The sequence below is a fragment of the Ambystoma mexicanum genome, chromosome 10, assembly GCF_040938575.1.
Source record: "Ambystoma mexicanum isolate Mex_15411 chromosome 10, UKY_AmexF1_1, whole genome shotgun sequence".
NCBI classification, from domain to species: Eukaryota; Metazoa; Chordata; class Amphibia; order Caudata; family Ambystomatidae; genus Ambystoma; species Ambystoma mexicanum.
In genome coordinates this window covers 883,106,228-883,125,595 of record NC_090932.1, presented here as the reverse complement: position 1 = coordinate 883,125,595, position 19,368 = coordinate 883,106,228, and the positions used below count along the sequence as shown (strand labels likewise).

The 19,368-nt window shown below is 49.5% G+C and overlaps 1 protein-coding gene across 28 annotated transcripts in view; it reads right to left on the bottom strand.

Moving 5' to 3' along the window:
* DLG1 (discs large MAGUK scaffold protein 1) overlaps nt 1-19,368 on the bottom strand; it is a 2,685,689-nt gene that overhangs the window by 454,392 nt on the left and 2,211,929 nt on the right. For all 28 annotated transcript variants that reach the window (XM_069618589.1, XM_069618591.1, XM_069618601.1 and 25 more), the window contains one exon: nt 8,003-8,179. In XM_069618589.1, the coding sequence (XP_069474690.1) occupies nt 8,003-8,179 (177 nt within the window). The remainder of the gene's footprint in view (nt 1-8,002; nt 8,180-19,368) is intronic.

The window sequence follows — 19,368 nt, the reverse complement described above, 5'->3', positions numbered from 1 at the left end:
CACGAATAGTGGGAACCTATTCTGCATCACCTCACCCACCTTCCTGAGCTGCTACAGACCCTACAAGAGACCCCGTTTTCGCCCATCTGCACTACCGCGTGCGCCAGCATTGCAAGTACATTTGAGCAATAGGCATACAATGATCTTTGGGACTGGACTGGACTGTCTTTCAGTTAGGATTGTGATTACTGCAGAACTGCCTAAAGACACTCTGCACTACCTGCTTCCTTCCCTTTTCTAGGTTGTGGACCCATTCTGTGCATTAACCCTTTAGGCCCCCTTGGGTTTTGTATATATGTATCTTAGTAGGATTGTGTTGGTTTAAAAGTGTTACTGTTAATAACTATTGTGTTGAAACTCAAAGGCCTTGTATACATGTATTTGCATTTTTAATATATATACACCTGATTGGGAGTGATTTCTAAGTGTCCTTTACTCTGTGTGCTCATTGAGGTCTTTCAGTCACCCTCATCCCTCCTGAGATCTAGTCTTGACTGCCGCCAATGCTGCCTTGATTGGTCTGGCTTGTCCAGAAGGTTACCCTGTTCCAAGAAACTAGGCTGGCCTTCTGAACCTATGCCCATCTGGTCAGAGTTCAGAAATCCATCTTAACAGTAACCTAAGGTAGACTAGCGAGAGGGGAGGGGCCTTAGTGTCAATTTCCAAAACCATTCAATAACAAATGCTCCAATTAGTCAACCGGGCCGTGATCTCAACCAAGGTCACTGCTTTTGTGTGTTTAATCAAATCTGCTGAATCATTTCAAGGCAGAGTGATTTTTAGTGACGACCACTCCATATTAGCTAGTACTTGCAATGTCGGAATTTGTTTATATGAAAACCAATCTAAAAAATAAAAAAATAAAAACTAACTAATAAAACCTCTGCAATTCAGGGAACAAAAAAGATCTTGAAGTCACTTTATGGTCATGGCACAAGTAAACAAACGTGCCGGCGATAGCTATGGTTTCTAAAGCTACCATAACTACAGCATCATCTTAATAAACAATTATAACTCAGCTACTGCCTTGCACTGCTCAAAATGTCACATATACCAACACAAATGCATGTACATAACAAACTTTGAATCTGATTTTAACACCATAAAAGACATACTAAAAAGAAATGTGATTTGTTTACATTTCAAGTGAGAGACAACACAAAAATAGACTAAGAAATGTAAAAATAAACAGAAGACAATATTTTTCAGTGGAAGTTCATCATGAGCAATGCAGCACAGTGGCTGATTTGTTGTTTTTCAGTGGCCCAGTAATAGTTGCTTTCGAAAACCATAACCATTGATTGTTTTTGTCTTCTTCTGATGCAACAATAATGCCCCTTATATGACATACATTACTCACTGTAATCGTATTTCAGATGATTGTATCTGCTTAGATTAACATGCTGTGGATATAGTCTGACATCTAGTGGTGATAGCATAGTGTTGCATCTTTCTCTCGAAGATCGAAAAGGAACGTTGACATGGGCGTGACTAACACTACCCCTAACATGTTGTGTAGTGTCCCCAACATCCTTCATGTGTAGAGGTCCCACCGGTTCTTTTTGTTCTGCCATGGGGACCCTTGCAAAGTGTGTGAATGAGTATAAAAGAAAGGAGGTGCAAGATATCTATGTTCCTTTAACTCCAAGAGGGGAGGAAGGGTGGGCGCATGTGATTCTAAGCAGATGGTGGTGGGATGTGTGAAGGAACAGTAGCAAAGAGATCTTAGTATCGCTTGTCCTACCTGAGAATCAGACTTAGAGAGAGTGCGTCTCTAGGCAGTAATGTTGAGTGAAGGTTTGAACAGAACGCCAGGTTCGATTTGCTTGGCAAATAGAATCAAGAGGAGCATTTGAAATACAGGCTATGGTAGCTCCTGTGCCTCTAGTAGAGTGAGCTCTAGGTGTAAAGGAAAAGTCTCTTGGCAAGAGAGTAACAGTGAGATGCATTTAACAATTAATTTGGAAATAGCTGATTTAGAGACAGGGTCCCCTTCTCTACCACCTGCCACAGAGAAAGAATTGGCTGGTCTTCCTTAGTGGTTTAGTCTATTCAATATAGTACACTACTGTTCTCCTATTATCTAGTGTATGGAGGCTTCTTTCAGCAGTTAGTTGGATTCTGAAAGAAAGTAGGACTTCGATTGATTGGTTCACGTGGAACTTAGACATGAATTGAGGCGCAAAATGTGGGTGGGTGCGCAGTACCACCTTATCTTTTTGAACAGACACAAATGGGTCTTGAACTGAGAGGGCCTGCAGTTCACTAACCCTCCTTATGAAAGTAATGGCCACTAAAAAGCCTGTCTTATAGGGGAGGGCGTTAAGACTACTCTTATGCAATGGCTCAAAAGGAGGTCACATTAATCTTGTGAGAACAACATTCAAGTCCCATCCGGGAGTTGGGTTAGAAATAGGAGGGTGAAGCCTAATTACTCCTTCGATGAATGGTTTAATTAGAGGAATTTTCCACCATGAAACCTTACTCTGAAATGTGGTATTCGCAAAGGGGGCAGCTAGGTGGACCTTGAGAGAGTTGAAAATAGGTGTATTAGATAAAGGACTATATCTTTAGGTGAACAGTCAATAGGATTGATGTTTTTAGAAGGGAAAAGCATAGGCAAATCTCCTGGAGCATGTAGAGACTGTTCCCTTTGGATCGTTTGAGGCTACCTGGAGGCGTAATCTCGACATTGGGCGATCTCCAGTCGCAAACAAATCTATGTCTGGATGACCCCATTTTATAAAGACGTTGAGTAGAATATGTTCTAGCAAGCGCCACTCCTGTTCTATGGGTAGGTGCAAGTCTCTGCTGAGTCATTCTGCCAGAAGATTGCATTTCCCTGGAACAGGTTGTGATAGTAGGAACATGTGTTTGAGTGCCCACTTCCAAATGTTCTATGACAGTCTGGATAGCCCTGGAGAGAGTGCCCCACTGCTTATTCAGATAGTACATGGCCGTGGTGCCGTCTGTGAGGACTAGAACTGGATTCACTGTAAAAGTGTTTGAAATGCTTTCAGTGCTTTGAACACTGCCAGTAGTTCCAACAGATTGATATGTTTGGAAGCTACTGATGGAGACCACATGCTGTGTGTGGTCTGTTCTAGGGGGTGTGCTCCCCACCCTGACAGGGAGGCATCCATGGTGAGATTGGCTTCTGCTGCGGGGGGTAGTCAAGGTTTTCCTTTGACCACCCCTGCAAAGACTGAACAAGAGCTGTCGAGATAACCCAGTAGATTGTCCTAATGACCGCATGTCTGGCACCAGTGGCTCGAGAGTCACTTCTGCATGGGGAGCATGCGTTGATGGGCGTGTGGAACCAGGAAGATGCATGATGCCATCACCCCAGTAGTCACATGGCTTTGCGTACGGTTATCCGGCGACTAGCTACATACTGAGGGATCTGGAATAACATGTTTTGCACCCTCTCATTGGAAGGGAAGACAAGGCTGTCTTCTGTCCAAATAAGTGCCCCTAGAAACTGTTTGACTTGACTGGGGACCAGACTTGGCTTTCTCATTAATTCAGAATCACGATGGAAAAAGAGATCCGTCGTCTTTTGGGTGTTCTCCAGACACGTTCCGTACGAGTCTCCGGTTATGAGCCAGTCGTCGAGATAAGGATACACTGGGATGCACTGCCTGCGCAGGTGAGCTGCCGCTAGTACCTTTGTAAACACCCTTGGAGCTGAGGCAATGCTGAAGGTGAGCACCTTGAACTGATAGTGAGTGTTCTCCATCTTGAACCTGAGGTACTTTCTATGTGCTGGCAACATTGAAACATTAAAGTGTGCACTTTTCAAGTTCAACGTGGTCCGTTAATCTAAAACCGGGTGCATGGTTAGATCCTTTTTGGGCACAAGAAAATATATTGAATAAATACCCTTGTTTACCTGAAGATAAGGGACGACCTTGATCGCTCCCTTTTCTCGAAGGGCATGGACCTCTTTCAGCAGGATTTGTGGAGGCTCTGCTGATAGTTGTCTGTTCTTGGGTGGATGTTAGTGGGGTGGTTGTAGGAATTCTATACAGTACCTGTGGGCGAAGGGTCTGGGGTAACCACCAATCTGAACTAATCCCATCCCGTGCGTGGTTAAAAGATGTTCGACGTGCCCCGACAGGGGAACCATGGGAGGTGACCCGTACTGCCGAGTTATTAGATGGCTGGGGAGCCTCTGTGAAATGCTCACCTTGTATCCACAGGGATGCCACCCGACCTGGCTGGATTGCTTCAGACTTGGATCCGCTTCCCTCAGGTACCCGTTCAGCCGGGAATCTATTCTGGAAGACAGGAGTTCAGTTTTAGCCTACAATCTCTGTGTCTCGGGGCCCACCACCCAGATGCTCCCAGCGACCCCTCAAAGTCTTCCTCAACATGTGTTTTGGAAAGATGCGCTCTCCGTCCTGCCGTTCTGTGCAGGGGTGCGTTTTGGCTGGGCACCTTGCTGCCAGGTTGCTTCACTGGCGCGGGCCCTGGAGTCCAGACCTGCTGCGACTCCGCCCTTGAAGTAAGTCTATAGTTCTTAATTAGTGCGTGTCCGTAATTGTAATTTTCCTGGTTAATCTCCTCTTTCTCTCGTAGATGCAGAAAAGATGGTGACGACGTTGAGCCGATGGAGAGGGCAGTGCTTGAGATGGTAAGCTAATGCGCAGAGAGCGGCGCTATGTGCCTTTTGTAGTCGGGCTAACCTGTATTGTTCTTCCCTTGCAGGCCGCCGTGATGTCCTGGATGAAGTGCGGTAGGAAGGACGTTTAACGCAGAGTGGAAGGTGTCCGGACCGCCGGCGAGTACCAACAGCGCTTCGCAAGCTAAGTACGATTCCACCAGATGCTGGAAATGGAAGGCGAACACTTACTAATGTTGTCCTCTTCTCTCTTTTTCCCAGGATGTTGCTCTCGGGCAAAGATGAAATCCAGAGAAGAAACTGGAACACTCGAGGAGCTGGATTGCTGAACAGGTAAGTAAGGATGGATAATGGTGTTGTTCTTCATTGCAGGTGCAGGCCTGGAAAGCTGCGGGCAGGTCACGGTGAATGTCATGCTGCGAGTGCAGAGCAACGCGAAGCGCGTGCTGCAGCTCGGGCGTGGCTTAAATAGCCTACAGGTATTCCAGGTGCCTTCAGGGCGGCCCACGCCCAAGATGCTAGACCGCATGGTTCAGTTCCGAACTGAACCCAGTGGGGGCAGCCATGTTGATCCATTCTCCAATGGGAGCTCCATCTGCCATATGAGCCTGGCGCCAAAGGCGCCAGGACTGACTCCAGGAGAGCCGAGAGGGGCATGATTGGGCCCTTGGAGCCCTGTAGGAACATTGTGGTGGGGCCCAGAGACCCAGAGTCCCAAGGCCCGGGGCCATGGTCATGACACTCTGGTTGCAGAGTTTCTCCCTCTACCCTTTCAACGTCAAAATCCCTGCTGTTGTGGGGACTGTAAGCCGATGGAGGTACCTTGCCTGAAAAACCAAGGGGCTCACCATGACCCATAATGCCCCTGGGAGGAATGGGAGAAAGAGTGCCCGCTAAAGGACCGGAGGATAATAAATGCCCCTCGCTGGACAAAGGGTTTGGTCGAGATTTGGTTAAGAGATTTTAGAGTCTCAAGCTCTTTAAGCGGTTTCCAGCGCCTCATCGACTGCCTTACCCAAAAAGAGCACAATCTTCCACCGGTTTATCGATGAGGGAAGCCTGAGTCTCTAGCTTAAATCCTGAATTTTCTAGCCAGATGTGGCACTTCAAAAGCATCCCGTGTGTGTGGACGCATCCTGCTGTCTCAGCCAAATCCAGAGTGTTCTTCAGGATGTTTTGCATTACCTCGCATCCTTCAGCAAACAGTTAAGAGTTGGGTGCGAGCCAAGATGCTGACCCCCCTCACTCACTCTAACAGTTAAGCCTCGAGTGTAGATATTCTGTCCGGCACCCTCAGTTCCTCTGTATATCAGAGGCCACTCAGTCCCAGACTCCCTAGCGTTACAACCATGTGTTTCTTCACTGAGGAGGGGAATAGCCTGGCTGACTGGGGCCTTCAACTTAAGGATATTCTCCACAAAGTCTTAATCAGGTGTACAGCTTCTTGGGTGACGATTTTAAAATGGTTAGACGTCTTCTTGAGAAGGTTGTTAAAAAGCATTTGGTCGTCAACTGGCGACAAATCCCAGGATTGAAAAATGGGAGGAGTGTCCAAGAAGATGTTTTCAGAGTTATGGGTATGGGGTAGTGTGCCAAGTGCCCTGATCATCAGCAGTGACCCAGTCAGGGTATTGAGAGACAGGGTCCTGAGATACCCGACCTGGGTCAGGAACATAGTAGATGTCCTGGTCAGGGTCAACCTGCTCCTCAAGGAACACATCTACAGGAGGTTCCTGTGGATGTTGTTCATCTGGGGCAGCAAATGGTGCACCTGGGAAATGAGCCATGGGGACTTCAGAGGAATAGGACAAGTATCCACAGGCCTATGCCTATTCAAAATATCATCAAACTGGTCCATAAAGTTGACAAACTGGGATGTTTTCTCCATACATGCCTCAACTTTCTCTCTAATCCACCCAGAGGAGCTGGACTCATCAGTGGGAGGGAAGCACTGGGCAGCTGGAACAGGATCCTGATGCAAGGCCTTAGGTAGAGGCTGGAGAATACCCCTCAGGTAAAGGGGAGGCCTTCTTAAGGCCAGAAACAGCGTTTTGGATGGATGTGTGCGTTTTTCAAAGCTATTGCACCGAGGGCCAAAGATTTAATCGGAGCGGCCAACGAAGATGAAGTCATAACGCTGTGTGCAGGCCGCGATGGCTGGTAAGCAGAGGATGCTGAACCATGAGGTTCAGTAGGCCCTGTCAAGCTTTGACGGCCGCAGGCGTCAACGGCTTTCTCAGCTAATCTGTTGAGGTGTGTGTGTGCGCGTGTGTGTGTGTGTGTGTGTGTGCGTGCGTGTGCGTGTCTCTCCTTGGCGCCGGGTTGTGATCTCCCCGTCCAACTGCCAGTGGCATGCTTGTCGGGGACAGGGACACGCAGGTACTTGTAGGTTCCACAATTAAATGTACAGCTTCTGATTCGGAACAGTGGCTGCCGGCAGACTCTTCGTCCAAGGTGATGGCACCAGTGGGGGCGTGACTCTCGGCCTGCATAGCGTAGCCCCTCTCCATCGCTTGGTGCGCCCATTTTAAGGTTTTGGGCCGAAAAAGTTCACAGATCTTGCAACACCCCTCGTCGTGGTCACGAGGGAGGCACCGATTGCACTGGTGATGAGCATCTTTCCAGGGAAATTTGCTGTTTCAAGACGACAGAATTTAGAGGGTGTTCACTCCATAACAGAAACGGCAGCCAGACTAAAGGAAAAAGAAGAAGAGGGGCAAAGAAGAGGCATTCTCCCAGTAATAAACAGGGGCCCCACACTCCCTACTATGAGGCTGGGCCTGAGGGCTAAGGCCGAGAAGAGATCAGTCGCTGAGTCGCCAGCAGAAGAACAGCTGGCGAGGCAGGATCAGTCGTCGAGTAGCCGTTGAGGAAATTAAACGCAGACCGCTTCAATTAAGACAAAGCAATATTAACTGTATACAAGCTCTGCTGTGTGACCGACTAGATGGGTGGAAAAAACCCAATCAGGGTCCTTGACGTACGAAGGATTTTGGGTATACTACACGTCACGGATAGTGTTAAAGTCACGCCTATGTCAATGTCCCTTTTCAATCTTCGAAAGAGCATGCAATTCAAATCAGGTTCGCAAGCATCAGAAAGATATAATAATTTGGATCATGTTTAAATGGATTTTGATCAGCAATGTTTATTTTTTTTATTACAAGAACAGACCAGATGTCCAATAAGTCCAAAAACATGCTAAATCCTTTCAGAAAGTCATCTTTTTGGTTGCTTGAATAAGTACACACTGACGATTTTGTTAGTTTTATCTCCTTTTTATACTGAACATACAAATCAAAAGCTTGCTTTTCATTTTACACATGAACAGACAAAATTTCCATCGCAATGCAAATTACTTTAAATTGAATGCATTACCTGCGTTTGCTTGGAATGACTCCAACTTCTTCGCTTTCTCCAACGGTCGTCACCTGCCGCGCCTGCCACCATTCATCATCCGAAGCATTGACTACATGCAGAATGTCCCCAAAATTAAAGTTCAAGCCCTGGCTGGGAAGACCACTGTCTTTAGTCTTGTCATAGTCAAAAAGGGCTCTGAAAAACAATCAGGTTTACAATTGAAAAACTGGGAAAAGAAAACGCAAGAGCAAAATCAACAACATATACAAATACAAATGTGTGTCAGAATGACAATGGTGGGGGTGGGAGAGCCCAAGATGTTTTTGCTCCAAACTAACATTATAGTGCAAATGTGTTCCTTTGCTGAATGGTCACTTGACACCCTCAGCACCAGCCATGCAGTGGCACAGGGCAGGTTAAAGTGTCACATATGCATTTCTAAACAGCTGCTGGAACAAAAAGGTAACAGCAGGCAGAGGCGGCTTTTTATTTGTCTGCATCTCTGATCCAAATTAGAATTGTGTAACCTAGTCAAGCCCTGCCTGGTTGGTGGCTGCTAGGGTGACAATTATACAGCTACATCAATCGCATATAATACAGTGCCTGCTTTGTGAGCAGGTCCCAGCTATGACAGCAAAATGTGTGTTAGCCATCTGAATTAGATGTCTCCACAACAGCAACATAGGACAATGGCCAAGAAGCTGCCTCTTTAATCCTTCTGCAGGAAGGGTAACATCTTCTTACAGGGGACAGGAATTCTCTGCAGGAGATCTCCTGGGAGTCTGTGCCTCAACAGCAATGATAAAGCCACGCTCTCTCTGAAGTCCGCAGACATGGAAAGGGGGCTGTGTTAGAGTAGCCAGCAGGGGGGCTGAGAGAGGAGTACCACTATCAAGGTTTCTTAAAGGTCTCTACAAAGTCCACTCCCCCCATTTCCTGCAGGGAAAAGCACTCTGGGTAGAACGTCAGGAGGCAAAGGGCACTAATTCCAACAGTCTGGATTGGACTCACTACAGCAGGCTGGTTTGGGACCAATCCCCTCTGACATTTTGCCTTTAAACAGAGAACCCCCTCTTGCTCTGATTCATCTTTGGAGTCGCAAGGAGAGTATTCTCTGGAACTCTGTTGGGAGTACAGACTATTCCAAAGTTCTCTGCCAGGGAAGTGACGACAGGAGGCATTCAAGGTAGAGGCAAGTTCTGCACCCTAACCATCCCCAGTGAAGGACAAACCATTTGCCATTTGTCTTGCCATTTTGAGATTGGAAAGACAAACAATAAGAGTGCAGACCAGAACCCCAGTAGCATATGAGTGCACAATATGCAAGTGTGGTGAAAAGCTTTTACAAACACTGAAACAAACAGATAAACCGAACCACGAACGGTATATGCAGTTTTGGAAATAAAGAAGTACTGCAACACAAGAGGGAAGTCCTTGCAAGAGAAATATACCAGGCAGTTGAAGTCCTGGCAGAAGAGTACACCAGGCAATTGCAAGTGCAAGAGATATCCTGGCAGGGTAGTATACCAGGGAAATTGCAAACCAACAAGAAATGTTAAAGGATGACATTTTTTGTTGACCAAAGAAGGAATTTGTGTTAAAGAAATTATAATACTCCTAGTCCATAGTCCACTTTCCTCCATACTGTATGGGCGTCCCTCGCTAGGGATGGGAAACTAACTTTTTCACCAGAAAAGATGGTCTTCCCCTTTAAATTTAGAAATCGTGCAGGGGCATGATCCTGGGAGCATGCGCTCCCCTGACTCTGCCCACCGGCGCAACTCCTCAGTCCCTTTTGATGCATCGACAATATTAGGATTGCCTAATGACAGTGATTATTACGGGGAGGATGGTAGGACGTGTTCAGGAAAGGGGAGGACTATGAGTACATTAGTCATTAGTCATTAACTCCTACGTCCCGTCCCCTTTCCTCCATACTGTATGGGCGATTACAACTGAATGTAGTGCCAGGGAGGAGAGGAGCCCCTCCTTAAGAACACAGGTTTCTTAGAACCGCCTGCTCGAATGCCGCGTCTGACCTAGAGGCGGCGTCCAAACAGTAGTGTTTACAGAAAATCAAAGGGGTGACCGTCATGGCCACTGGACTGGAACCCCAGCCCTCATCCCCTAAAGGGTCTAGCTGGACCCAGTTCTGGCGCCTTTGGCACCAGACTCGCAAGAAAGTGTGCTCTGCACACCTTTTCCCCTGGGCACGTGCTATTCCATTTCATCTCAGTCAGCCACTTGCATCTGGGCCTGGCGTGGCCATAGGAATCCAAGAAGCTGCACGTGCAGAAGGATTTGGGAGTGGCAGGGTGGAACCATCTAGCAGAGCAAGGGGGCGTTGGCGAGACCAGGCTATTTAAGCCTGCCCCGCCCGCAGGCCTAGGCTTTGCGTTATTCTGCCCAAGCAGCGTAACGCTCACCACCGCCTGAGAAGCACCTTACCTATGTTCCTGTGCAACCATCTCGGAGAAGCATCCTGCCTGTTCTCCTACGACCCAGCTTGGAGAAGCCACTTACCTGTTGTCCAGCAAAACCATCACAGAGAAGCATCTTACCTGCAGAAACAGCAAAACCATCGCGTAGAAGCATCTTACTGTCAGAAACAGCAAAACCATCATGGAAGCACACTTACCCGGTTTTTCTCCATCAGAACCAGCCGAATCATCGCTGAAACGCCTCTTACCTACTCACAGTGACTCCATCCTTGACCGGCCAGTGCGCACTTACCTGGCTCTCGACTCGATCTCCAACTCACTGGTCAGCTTCATCGCAGTCACAGACTTCTTCCACCCGCCGTCAGGTTCGCGCTCTGCAACTCTTCTCAGGACGCTGCCAGATCATCCCTGCAGGAGAAAAGCAGGAATAAAGGTTAGAAACCTGATAGGGACATTATTTAAGGTCGCGCGCCATCGCATCTCGCACTTACCTTAAGATTCCAACTTGTCATCCTCTTTGGGGAAAAGTCTTGGACCGGCGCAACGGGTACGCTGGGTTGCCATCACCTGTAGGAGTGAAAGAGACATTATAAGAGAACAAACTTAAATCATGTGACATGGAATTAATACTCATATGAACAATAATCAACACGAAAACTCTTACCTTCAAAGTGGTTCAGTCACAGCCGGTCTGGTCCACCACATCAACGGCCCAGTGAAGCAACTGGGCCATCAGGAAGCGCCCCTGCTGATGAGAAGCAGGACCGAGAGCTTGCCCTCACTAAATACCAGGTGATCCTATATGGGTAAATGTTTACTCACCTCGTTTTTGCACGAAAGATCCGAAGAGAGTCACGATACCTACACCCCTTTCTTATTACCTCTCGTGTTCCCGCAGGGGCAGTATCAGCATCCAGAATAGTGTACTGGGCAGCAGCTGGGGGTGAGAATCGATCCTGGGGAGTCAAATCCAGGGAGGGCTCCAACGGTGCCTCAACGTCCCCGCCGAGACCAGGTGAGCGTAACAGTGACCAGGAAGCCTCCCTGCTGATGACCTGTCACGGGCACAGCAGTTGGAATGCAATGGCCGTGGCCTTGGCTCTGACCGCATGGGCATGTAAGTTAGCTGGCACTGGTTTGTGCTGCCCCTCATAGGCCGCCTTGATGGCCGCAATCATCCCCTTGCTGAGGCGGCCTTGGATAACCTGGACTTGACCCACCGAAAGTGACAAACAAGGCGTCCGCTACTTCCCCGTTGAGATGGAAGGAGATTACCTTGGGTAGGAAAGCAGGGTACGTCCGCAGGACGACCTTGTTCCTGTGAAAAGTGGTGTATTGTTCTGATGCCACCAGAGCCTGGATCTCGCTGACTCTGCAAGCTGAGGTGAGGCCCACAAGCAGAACTGTCTTTATGGTGACCAGCCTGATGTCCGCAGGCACCCTAGGCTCAACAGGTTTGTGCGCCGAGGCGCCCAACACAACAATAAGGTCCCACACCGGGTGTGCTTATTTATAGGCATGTAAAGCCTGTGGAGGCCCGCCAGATGCACCATTTACTCTTATATTGGCTTCTAGTAGCCTTGCTTCTAGCGCCCTGGATGATCTCTAGGTTGGCCTGAGATAGGCTTAAGTGTATCAGCAGGACCTGCTCAGGAGCCACGCTGCGAGGGCTAGCTTATGAGGCGCAGGGTAGAGTACCCTGCCCCCCTGCTGGGCCCAGAGAGGAGCTGGGCCCAGCAGTAGGTGAATGGGTGGTCTGTCTGAAAGGCTGAGGAGCTCGGAGAATCACGGTCTGGCCGGCCACCAGGGAGCTATCAAAATGATGCGGAGGTGCCAGGATTCCTTTATCTTGCAGCTCACCCTGTGGACTAGGAGTGTGGGCGGGAAGGCATATGCCGTTCTGTTGTTCCATTGGATCTGGAATGCGTCGCCCATGGTGCCGGAGCCCTGCCTCTGCCAGGAGGAGCGCTGTTGGCATTACCTGTTGTCCCGGGAGGCAGAAAGATCCACCTGGGGATGCCCCCATCTGAGGAAGTTCTCTTTTAGTACCAGGTTGTTCAATTGCCACTCGTAATTGTAAGCCCCCAGTCTGTTCAGCCTGTCCGCTTCCTGGTTGGGTTTCCCAGGAGGTGGACAGCGCTGAGGTAAATGTCATTCTCCAGAGCCCATTCCCACATTCCGACTGCTAAGTTGCACAGTGCAGGGGATCTGGTGCCCCCCTGCTTCTTGACATAGTACATGCTGGTGGAGTTGTCTGTCTGGATAAGAACTGACTTGCCCTTGATAACAGGGAGAAAGGCCTTCAGAGCCCACCATATGGCGTTCAAGTACATAGTAACTGTGACCTGAGGGGCTAGCTGCCGGAAGTGCTTGCCCTGCCTCAGGGTGAAGTCTGCGGACCCCCAGTGGAGGTCAGAGAGGGGAAAGGGGGGAATGTTGACTGGCTCCTCTTGGGAGCCCTTCTCCCGATTCCATGAGGCTGCGAAGTGCAGCTGTAATCTCTGCCTCTTGAGTCTTGTATGGGCCACATCCAAAAGGACCACTGCCATAAGCCCCAGTAGGTGTTGGTAACACCAGGCTGAAGACACGGGCCTGGAGAGGAAGTGAGCTGTAGCTCTCTTGATGGGCGCAATCTTGTCCTACGAGGGAAAGACTCTCAAAGAGCTTGCGTCCCAGATGAGGCCCAAGAAGGCAAGGATCTGCGTGGGCTGAAGCTGAGACTTTTTGAGATCGATAGTGAACCCCAGGTCGTGGAGTGTGTTCCTCAGTGCAGAGGCAGTATGCTGAACCGCTTCCGGAGAGGTAGCCCGGGCTAGCCAGTCGTCCAGGTATGGGTAGACGTGGTGGCCCTGGGCAGGGCTGCCACTGCATTCATCAACTTGGTGAATATCCTGGGAGCCGAGTTGAGGCAAAAGGGTAGCACCTTGTATTGGAACTGGAAGCCCCTGATCCTAAAGCGCTGTAAGGAACAATGCAGCTGCCAAATCGGGACGTGTAGGTAAGCATCCTTCAAATCCAGGGAGCACATCCAGTCTCCCCTGTCCAGTATTTCCTCAATAAGAGCTGGAGTAACCATCTTGAATTTTTGCAGAGGGAGGGAGAGATTGAGAGTGGAATGGTCCACCACAACTCTCTGGCCAGCCTGGTTCTTCTTCTGAATGGCGAAAATCCCAGAATAAAAGCCCAAGCTTTGCTGGGAGGTTGGGACTTCTTCCACAGTCTGGCTCTTGCCGTGCGTCCGGATCTCCGCCAGCAGAGTTGCTGTCCCAATCTGTGGGAGAGGCAGGGAGGAGAGGGAAGTACCGGTAGGCGGTATCCCGTGGCGACTACAGAGAGGGGTCCGGAAAATTCTGGTGCCCAAAATTGCACGTGAAAGGCAAACCCCCAACCAGAGACACGTGGACCCGAAGGGACGTGTCATGATTCTTTTCCCTCTGCTGTGGAGGAGGGGGATTGGAAAACCCCCTTGCCCCTTCCCCCCCTTTTGTTGTTTCCTCCGATGCTGACTGAGAACGGTTTGGTTGTCTGGACCTCCGTTCTTGGAGACCTCGGAACCCGCCAAACGCCCTTGTCGGAGCGTTGCTGCAACTGGGTGTAGGCCTTGGGCATGGCCTTTGTAAGAATGAAGACTTTGCGGTTTGTGAGATGTTATTTTTATCCAATTCATCATCCGTGGTGGAGTGAAGAGGTCACTGCCCTTGAAGAGAAGGTCCAATATGGGTTCCTGAACATCGGGATTAAACCTTCTCATGTCCGTGGCAATGCAGATATCGATGTGGGTCACGGTGGACTCCATAATGTCCTGGGCTAACAGCCTGGATTCCCTTAAAGCGCGCTTGGCTCTGTGCCGGAAATTCTGGGAGGAAGTCCGCCATTTCCCACCAGAGCCTTTGGTTGACGGCTGCCAACATGGCAGCTGCGTTGGCCTCCCGCAGGTGCAAGGAGGTGTTGGAGTACAGCTTCTTCCCATACGCCTCCAAGATCTTCTCCTCCTTGCCTAGCAGCATCAAGGACGTGGGGCCGAGGACTGCAGCTTGGAATAGAGTGACACTGCAGCTATCAGCAAAGAGTGCGGTTGAGGATGCGCTGAAAGCAAGAGTGCGTTCCCCACCATCTGCCTGTACTTGGCGTTGAGGCGCAGAGTGACAGGCTGGGCCAAGTGTGGCTACGGCCACCCCTTCTTGACCAGGGCAAATACGTCTTTCTGCATCGGGATCTCCATTTTGGTAGGGGGTCTTAGGGAGAGGACTTCTGCTAAGTCCCCTCCTCGGGCTGCTCTACCTTGGGCTGAGTAAGGCCAAACCTGCAAAGCGTTCCAGGAATGCCCTGGCTGAAGATGGCGTGTCGGGTTCCTCCTCCTCGTTCGTGTCCGCCAGGCTCTGGGGGGTTGGAGCTGGTGGAAGATTGCTGGGGGCCGTGGGCTGCAGAGTGTAGACGGGAGCCGGTGGCTGCTGCAGAGGCTGGTATGGAACTGCCTGTACTGTGGGAGGCAGGGAAGCCGGAATCAGAGGAACCGGCTTGGGCAGTGGCATCTGTGCTGGGGCCTGTGGCACCGGAGCCATTGGAGGAATAACTATGGGTGCCGGTGAGGTGACCTGAGGACACATGGCCCTGTTGCATCCCGGAGGATGGTCACCCTCTGGGGAGTTTGCATCAGCCCTAGGAACCTTTCAAAGAACCTGTCTTCAGAGGCTGCAGAGGTGGCAGGTGATATTAACGGAGTGGCCGAGGGCAGATGGGACCGGGGGCACAATCTGCCTGGGGTGCAAGGGAAACCAGTGCTGCGCTGCTGATGGATATACTGTAGGCCACACACCTGGCTGACACCAGTCCTGCTTTGTGACTCTTTCCTCCACCCGCTCCGCAAGAGGGGTTTATTGGATGAGCCGCAATTTTGTCGGGCGCGGTGGCCATTTTGATGAGCTGCGTGCCACACGCCCAAGTCGAGTTGCCTGGCTCGCTGGAACCAGCCCCGTCCAAGAAGCTTGGTGTTGTAACAGGCCTATCCCGCACCGCAGTCCGTGACCTGGAAGGCATATTGCCCTCAGTGCTGCGTGAAGGCACCCCCTCGGACACGATGCTGGCACTATGGTGTTGCCCCTCGGGAGTAACCCCGGTAAAAGAACCTTGCGGTCCCTCGGCACTGTCACTGGGAGGATCCACTGACCCCTCGGCCTACCGGCCGCTAGCTGACTTCACCTTGGTTCTTGTGCTGGTATGAGAACCTGCGCGGTTCCTACCCCGTGGGCGAGTCCTTGGAGGGAGTCTCCCTTGCGGGGTGCGCTGGAAAAGAGTGGCCCTACCTTGGGCCTGGATCGATGTTCGACGAAGTCCTTCCAGTCCTTTGGAGGCGATGGAAGAGCTCCCTCCGCCTGGCTAGTCTGTCTTCAGAGACCTCAAAGAAAGCGCATAGCACGCGGTACGAGCTCGCCAGCCGTGGTCAGGGCCAAAGCAATGTAGGCAGATGGTGTTGGGATCTTAAGTGGGAAAGAGCCTGTCGCAGGATGGACACCTACTGAACCCTGTAGAAGTCGACATGCGCTGGGGAGGAGCCTAACACCTGAGGGCCGAGTACCTGAATGATAAAAAGACAGAAGAGAAGAAGTATCCGCGCGTGGAATTACATGGCTGAAGCCAAACCCAAGAGCGCTGGTGAATTCAGCGCGTTCCAATGTCGCCGGGGGGCAGAGTCAGGCGAACGCATGCTCCCAGGGCCGCGCGCCTCTAAATTTAAAGGCGAAGAATATTTTTTCTGGTGAAAAAGGTTCCGTCCCCCGTCCCTCGCAACGGGCGCCCATACAGTATGGGGGAAAGGGGATGGGACGTAAGAGTAAAAGGGAGCTACCCTCTGGAACAATGACTTTATCCCAAAATAACTTTTGAGTTAGAGCTACTTATTCCTTCTTCTCTAACACTTTTTCAAAAGGCATCAAAGGTTAAAGACATTTCCCTTTTCACCCTTGTGTTTAGTTTATAGTGGGAGGGTCAGAATAGAACTTTTGGACACAAGGACAGTTTTGATTTTGACATCCTAACACAGACAGATCCTTAGTTTTGGTTTAGTTAGGGAAACTCCTTGTACACAACAGGGTCAGAGAGGCCTTTTCCCAACCCTTTTATTTTTAATAAAAGTCTTTAACCAAAAACATGGCTAACTTGTTTCTGAGTTTCATTCCTGACTCTTAAAACCAGCATAACACCATGCACATCTCCTAGTGACAGAGCTCGCCTGCCATGGCTCGAATTACACTGTCAGATGTATCCAAGCCACACTGGAGAGACCGACACATGGCATCCTTGCCATCTTGTACATGACTTAAGAAGCCTTCTCTCTCCTCCCCTTCCAGGATGTGCTGTGCCGCCAACGCCGCCCCATCCCATAAGGTGCGTGCATACTTGAATGGAGCACAAGTTGCGTTGATGGCCTTCAGGGCCATGCTGTCTGCCGTCTGAAGAGAACACCCTCTTCCTTAAGGTGTCAAACTTTTTATTGTCCCTATCTGGAGGGATAGTTGGATAGGCAGTCGCCTATGAAGTTGACATGGTTGCCTGAACCCCCAAGCTCTCAGTGGTGGGATGTCTCTGCAAGATCCTTAGTGACTGCCAGTGTCATATCTAGCTTCAACCATTTCTCCAGGACCATGGTTCTCAAGGCCGTGTGAAATTGCAATACAGAATCCTTTAGTGTGTCCTTATCCAGGATGTTAGTGAGATCATCCTTCTCAAAGACTGCCATTGGTCTACCCCAACCCAGATATTCTGTGATACAAAAAAGGTAGCAGGCGCCCCTCTCTCGAAAGAACAAGGCATGATAACCTGTTCAGTGGTTATTAACCACACTGAGAGTTCGCAGCCATTGCTTTTTGCTCACTGTACCTTCACAGATGGGAAATATCCATTTGCATATCAGTCTTTGTCCCACCCACGAGGGCAGTCCAGCACCGAAATGCTATGGCAATTCCTCTCTGAACAAGAGTACCATCAGCAACCCCATACACGTGTTTCAGCCTTGTTGGGCATCATCAGTGAGGTGAAGCTGAGCCTCTCTAAGCACAGTGAGAGGGGCGCCCGCTACCTTTGTAAAACAGATATTCTGTGACCTTACCCATGACTGACCTGTGCAGAATCTGGAGTGGCAAAGTCAGTTTCTGAAGAGGTATCCAAGCCACTAGCATCCATCAGAGAATCTACAAGATTTGTCATCTTAGAATCCTTCAATATCAATTCTTTGGGTACATTGGAATTCCCAAACTGTAGGCCAAAAGGGACTTCATCGTCCTCCTTGAAAATTGACCCCATAGACTTAAAGTCTGTCCGGGGTAACGGCTTAAATGCCTTTGAGCATTCTTTTGAAGGTATCAGCGACTTCCATAGCTTCGGTGCTGATGGGACGGCTCCCTCGACTGAGTCAAGAAGGGGGGGGTTTCGGCTTTGATTTCATACGAGACGAAGCCTCCTTTCACACAAGCCCAGGAACCTTACCACCCAGGCTCTTGGGGCGCACGAGTAGTGGTCTCTAAAGACGCCTTCTCGGCCATACCAGGTGTGATAGGGTCATTTTGAAGGGGTGGTTGGAGCTGCCTTCTTAAAAACAACCAGCATCTGGAGGTGGAATTCCTCCCAGTCAGCTCTAGACGCTGACTTACTGGGAAAACATACCCATTTTCTGTCAGACGAAGACTAACATGAACAATGGCATCTCTTCTTTGATTTCTTGTGAGACGATGAGTGTCAAGACCGAGCTAGAGCTCTTCAAGCATTTGGAGAACTTACTAACTTCCGCAGGGACGATATCCCTGGACTCGTCCGACGATCTCTTCTTCGAAGGGGTAGTCAAAGGCGACTTGGATTGGGGCCTAACTAGAGCAAGCTTCTCTTTCGTCTCCTTCAAGGCCTTCACCATGATCGAATGGCACGAGCCACAGTAGTAGACTTTGTGACCCCCTGAATACCAAAGACATATCCGATGTGGGTCTGTAATGTACATTTTAGCTCCACAATCCGAACAGCTCTTAAATAAGGTTTTCGGAGTAGACCTTTTAAAAAAAGTATTGAGAAAAAAAAAACGCTGAAGCGACGAACTGTCTGAAGCATTCGGCACATGCGGAAAAACGGAACTGAGGAAACAGGCACAGAGCAAGCTACTTATACCATTGTCAACATCACAGCCAAGAGCAGGACGGAGGCCGTCAAGGGCCACGAGTCGACTACGCACGGCACCCTCTACTATGAAAAATGTTTCCGGAGCTGCAAGCAAATTTACGAATATATCAAAGATGATGAATCTGTCGGAGGACACTATCCATTAGAACTGCTTTGCAACAGCCCTGGTTAAGTCTCTGTGCATTCTTCTCAACCCTTTTAGTACACAGAGTTGGCCCTTAAGCATATGAGCAAGGAGGCCGCCTTAAAACTGGTCGTTATTGGGTAAGGTATGGATCGCTGAGGGGGACAATGTCTGCAAGGTTAATTTGTGGGATGCGATGAGAGATGCACTATCCTTGCCTTGGTTCAGACAGTCTACTAGGTTAATTTCGCCTTGCCTAGTTATGGGACTCCCCAAATTTGAATGTCAAGGCCAATATTAAGATAATCAAAATGAGTTCTAAGGAGATGATGGCTCTAACCTACCATGCCCTCTACTCCTATACTAAAGCTGTATTAAAGTTTTGGTGCCATGATGAGATGGAGCACTACCTAGACAATATCTCGTTCCAAGAGCTAACATTGCATTAGGTATTTTGCCCTTAAGCTTGATTCCGATCAGAAGGAATTGGCCCGAACCGCACAAATGTTTTTGCACTTGTGGAAGAGACCAGGAAACAGTAGCCCATTTACTCTTCTCTCTATACTATGCTTAGACCTATTTTAAGGGCGGCCAAGAATCATTAGTGTGGGCTTTCTCCACCACAAGTGAAGTTGTGGTTGTTGCCACCCAACTTT